The 4,816-nt window shown below is 53.2% G+C and overlaps 2 protein-coding genes across 4 annotated transcripts in view; one reads left to right on the top strand and one right to left on the bottom strand.

Moving 5' to 3' along the window:
* The window catches only part of Rpl28 (ribosomal protein L28), a 249,835-nt gene that overhangs the window by 94,647 nt on the left and 150,372 nt on the right, over positions 1-4,816 (top strand). The gene's annotated exons all lie outside the window — the stretch shown is intronic.
* Positions 1,645-4,527, bottom strand: Tmem86b (transmembrane protein 86B). Its single transcript, XM_051162284.1, has 3 exons — positions 3,656-4,527; positions 3,091-3,337; positions 1,645-2,260 (listed from the first exon to the last, which is right to left on the bottom strand). The coding sequence occupies exons 1-3, from the start codon at positions 3,704-3,706 to the stop codon at positions 1,878-1,880; spliced, it is 681 nt and encodes a 226-aa protein (XP_051018241.1). The 5' UTR covers positions 3,707-4,527; the 3' UTR covers positions 1,645-1,877.

A 4,816-nucleotide genomic window follows, 5' to 3' on the forward strand; every position in this document is an offset into this window, starting at 1 on the left:
TCTCTTCGTGTCAACATTAGGGGGACTGAGCAGGCATAGAGGCCCCTAATTTTACATTTTTTCCGCTGAGATCCTGACTGCTAAGGGTCACAGTGCTGAGGAGAGCCACCCCCCAGTTCTTCCTACTCTACACCCATTTGCCCCCTCCAAGGTCCCTCTATCCTTACTTCTTCCTGACACTGTGACTGTAGTGGGTCGTGTTCCTTAAAAAGCTGTCTTACTGAGGATGTAGCTCAACAGTGAAGTGCTTGCCTAGCATGCACAAAGCCCCAAATTCCATCCCTGACACTACACAACGCACACATGCGTAATTCTAGCACATGAGAGGCAGAAGTGGGGGCACTCTAAGTTCAAGGTCACCTTCAGCTGCATAGTGAGTTCCAAGACTGCCTGGGCTACTGTTTGGTATCAAAAGGGGTGGGGCAGGTAAATAGCTAGGTTGGTAACTGCCCAGGACCCACATAAAAACCAGGCATGGGCCGGGCGTGGTAGGCTGTTTATGATCTCACTGATGGAAACAGAAGGATCCCTGGAGTTCACTGACCAGCCAACCGAGCTAGATGGATAAGCCCCAGACCAGTGACAGTAAAGGAAAAGAATATGACCAGTGCCTAAGAAATGTCACTGGAGGTTGACCTCTGAAACAAACATACATACACACACACACACACACACACACACACACACACGCACGCACGCACGCACGCACGCACGCATGCACGCATGCACACACTAATCAAGACGTTGCTTGAGGGGCTGAGGCAGGAGAGTGAATTTGAGACTACCATGGGTTATGGGTTACATGATAAAATCCTGTCTGAAAAGACATGTTTAAAGTCTGGAGCATCAAGTGACTCAACAGTCAAGAGTTCAAAGCCAGCCTAGGTTATAAAGTACCTAAAAATAAATAAATAAAGTTTGGGGGATGGAGAGATGACTAAGAACGCATACTTGCCAGGTGGTGCTGCTGCACACCTTTAACCCCAGTACTCAGGAGGTAGCGGCTGGTGGATCTCTGAGTTTGAGGCCAGTCCAATCTAAAAGGCTACTTCCAGGCCAGCCAGGGCAACATTAAGCAGCTCACACCTGCCTGTAATCCAGATTTAGGGGTACCTGACACCTCTGGCCTCCACAGGTACTCTCATGTGTACATACTAAACAGAAGTACACATAACCCAGTGCGTGCGTGCGTGTACTTGAAAATGAGTACTTGCTGTGCAACGGTGGGGACCAGAGTTTGAATCCCAGCACACAAGCCTGTAACTCCAGCTCCGAGGAGGGCAGACACAGCACTACTGAGCCTTGTTGGCCTTTAGCCTAGTTGAGAAACTCTACGCCCCCAGGTTCAGGGAGATTCCCTGCCTCAAATAGGTGGAGTGAGAAAGGACACCAGATGTCCCCTTCTGACCTCAGTGGAAGCACACCTGCGCACACACAGTCATACCCAAATACTCTTCTTTTTAAAAGCTGTGCTTGGTGCTATGAACTGTCACCATCCCTACCCATTCCTTTCAAAGAACGGTGACACTGATGTTCCAACACTTGTTTTACTTCAGCGGCTTGAAACAGACTTGGAGCAGCGTGAAGGGGCAGGTGGATAGGAAAGGCTGACTGGGAAAATGAAGCGGGTGTGGGGAGGGGAAGACAGGATGAGGGGACTGGAAGCTACAATCAGAAGAAGCCAGGGAAGGTAGCTTGATCTCAGTGGTAGATGTGACATTCTGCCAACAGTATACAGCTGTTTCAAGATGGCCATGTTTCTGCAGCCACATGCCAGGCTGGGTCAGTGTGGGAAAGGCAAGGTCTTGTGGGAGGGGACATCTGGCTGGCTGGGACATCTGCTGGCTGGGACATCTGCTGGCTGGCTAGGTCCTGCATTAGTGGGTTTTGAGCCCTGGGTCCCTGAGGGCTGACAGGGTGAGGAGGAGCTGGGCTACATAGTAGGTGGTCATGGTCAATAGGCGGGCAAAAGGAAAGGAGTAGACGAAAGTGTTCCAGGCCAGCACACCATCAGAGACAGTGAAGACCACACCACCCCAGCTTGCACTCCCACCCCAGACAAGGCTGCGCCACAGCATGGAGGTCAGGATCAGCCCATAGGCCAACACGGGCAGGACCATGTCCGGCTCAAGGTGAGGTACAAGGAAGCTGTAGTATATAAGAGAGGTCAGGATGGTGACCAGCAGCAATCCAGGCTTCAGGGGGGACAGGCCAAAAGCCCAGAGGTAGAATAAATGGGCAGCAGAGAAGGCAGCCATGCCTGAGGGAGAGAGAGGTGGGAACCCAGTGAGAGAGGGGTGAGTGCCCAGTAAGGCAGGAGTTGGCCTCCTGCTTCTCACTGTTGTCTTGGCTACCACCAGACCTGAAGAACAACGCCTTCAAAGCGGCAGCTCCCCTCCCCCGCCCCCCATGGCCATGGCACCACCATGTTGAGCTGAGATGATAGCACCTCTTTCCTTGTTCAATCAGTTCTCAGAACAACAGGAATGACCTTAAAATTAAGTGCCATGTGCTTGCTCTGCTCAAGCATCCATCAACTCCAAAGGCCCCTACCCTTGTTTTACCAACCATTCTACTCCAGCCAGACTAGGCCATTTGGGTAAAATTACCCAAGACCCTCTCCACGCAGTATTCCCATGCCCAGAATGGCCACTCTCCCCACATGCACACATATCCTTGAAAAAAGAAAAGTCTCAATAGTAGGTGTAGTAAGGACATTTCTGTATACTCATGTAATGCTAGCACTTGAGAAAGCTAAGGCAGAAAAGATCCCGAGTTTGAGACCATTCAGACCTGCCCGGACTACACAGATGTCTCAAAAAGGCCACCCTGCTACCCTCGCCCTCCTCGGCTATGCCACATTTTAATTTCCTCCACATCACCTCTTCTGACCCAACAGCCTGACCCCAAGCCCCTACCTCAACTGTGAGCTACCTATCACTCACCACTGCCACCTGGTGTCTCAGGATCACAGCCTGGGTCAGCCCAGGGGGGCTCTAGGGAAAGTTCCCTACAACCCAAAGTCGTAGCCCAGCACTGACTCAACTCCACAAGAGCCCTAGTCGTGTGGTCATGGGGTTCCCTGCTCACCATAAACGAAAGCTTCAGGCCAGATGAGGCAGGCATCTCCCACAGCAGAACACACTAGAGCTCCCTGCAGGAGCCGCGAATAGCTCCCACCAGGGGCCACAGCCCACAGGAACACAACCAGGCAGAGAATGGGCAGGCACTTGACCAGGGCACTGACCCAGGACGGCTGGTCGTCAGGAATCCAGAGGAGGAAGTAGAGGGAGCAGGCAAGGATGAAGGGGACCAGCCACCTGCGGACCTGGGGGTGCTTCAGGAGAAGGACGCTGCTCAGCCTCTCAGGCTCAGCCCAGTCCAGGACACACAGAGCCTATGTTAACACCTGTCCCCCACACCACCCTCAACAGTCCCCAAGGTGTGTCCAAGCTGGACTTGAGGGAGTAGGATCTTAGCCACCTTGGGAACCTCGTTATTCATGTCTCCTCCAAGGACAAAACCACCGCACCTTAGAGCCCAGCCGCCTGGAAGGGCAGGGGATCCCACCAACTCACCAAGCATAGGGCATCACAGGCCCCAGGGCTGCCCACATTGCCAAGCCTGACCCCAACCCCACCTCATGGGCTCTCACTTGGTCTGAGAAGATTATCTTCAGGGGCAGCCCCTCTTTTCTAGCATCCATGTTCAACAGCTTCAGAGGGCACTGGGGAAGCCTTGTGGTTGGTTACACGTTAACCCAAGTGTCCTATGGACTCTGGGGCTGATAACAGGGTAAGGCCTGTTCTTGTCCTGGCACTGATAAGGTGACCATCCTTCCACCCTTCTCAGCCCCTCCTCAGCCCATAGAAACCAGGCCACCAAAAGTGAACCCCACCCAGTGGACCTCCCATTGTCTTGTGCCCAGCCAATCAGAAGGGACAATGCAGAGTTCCACAGAGGGGTACCCACCCCGACAACCAACCCTGGAGAATAGTAGGCAGTCACAAGCACTGGTTGAATAAATCCTGCCTTCCTGGAAGGATGATCACTCCACTGTGTACTCACAGTTCTGCAGCCTTCCCATTTGGTAGATCGGGACCTACCAGCTGCCAAGTGCCAGCTTACTACTAGGTTCCTTAATAGGGGATGCTTCGTGTATAGCCATTCTCAGGGCAGCTCCCTGCCTCCTAATCCCTCCCCACTTACACCAGGCCGGCCCTGAACTCATAGACTCAACAGCCTCTGCCTTCTGAGTGCACTACCACACCTGGTGCCTATCCCCTTAATGGCAGGAAGCCCAGCTCCAAAAACCAGGGACCTCTTGCTCTTCCTAGCAGGTCTCAGGTAAAGGACATAGTAAAGAGGGCTGTGAGCTAACTCAGCACAGCCCCCTGACCTGCATTTCACAGCAGGGCCAAGGAGGTGCATATCACGATGAGAGGGCCTCAAATTGTCCTTTTCCTGATGTTATGCCTGGCGTATAAGTACTTCCCCCACCCCTACCCCATGCACACTAGTCAGTGTGGTCTCTCTAGGCCACATAGAGCCGGTTCACCTAACTCTGAGTCCCAGAACACAAGGTCTGACACCAGGAATCTTCAGCTGTCTTCCTTTATTTATATTTGCAGTATGAAACACAAGCTCTGCACGCATACTTGCACACTCACGCCAGCCTGGGGGAGGGAGCTGGGACAAGGCCACTTGGCAGCAGTGCTGGGATCCTCACAGAATGGGGTACCCAGCAACCCCTGTTCTGGGCCTCAACAGACAGTGCCAGGGAAGCCCTGCTCCCCAGGGCCAGGGGACAGATGAC

Source organism: Acomys russatus, chromosome 19, assembly GCF_903995435.1.
Source record: "Acomys russatus chromosome 19, mAcoRus1.1, whole genome shotgun sequence".
Classification (NCBI taxonomy): domain Eukaryota; kingdom Metazoa; phylum Chordata; class Mammalia; order Rodentia; family Muridae; genus Acomys; species Acomys russatus.

Excerpts from the sequence above, each read along its gene's own strand:
- Tmem86b (XM_051162284.1), bottom strand. The coding sequence starts at position 3,706 with ATGGATGCTAGAAAAGAGGGGCTGCCCCTGAAGATAATCTTCTCAGAC. Across the intron at positions 3,338-3,655 it reads AGATAATCTTCTCAGACCAA|CACCCCCAGGTCCGCAGGTG; the intron begins GTGAGAGCCCAT and ends CTTCTCCTGAAG. Across the intron at positions 2,261-3,090 it reads GCCTGAAGCTTTCGTTTATG|GCATGGCTGCCTTCTCTGCT; the intron begins GTGAGCAGGGAA and ends TCTCTCCCTCAG.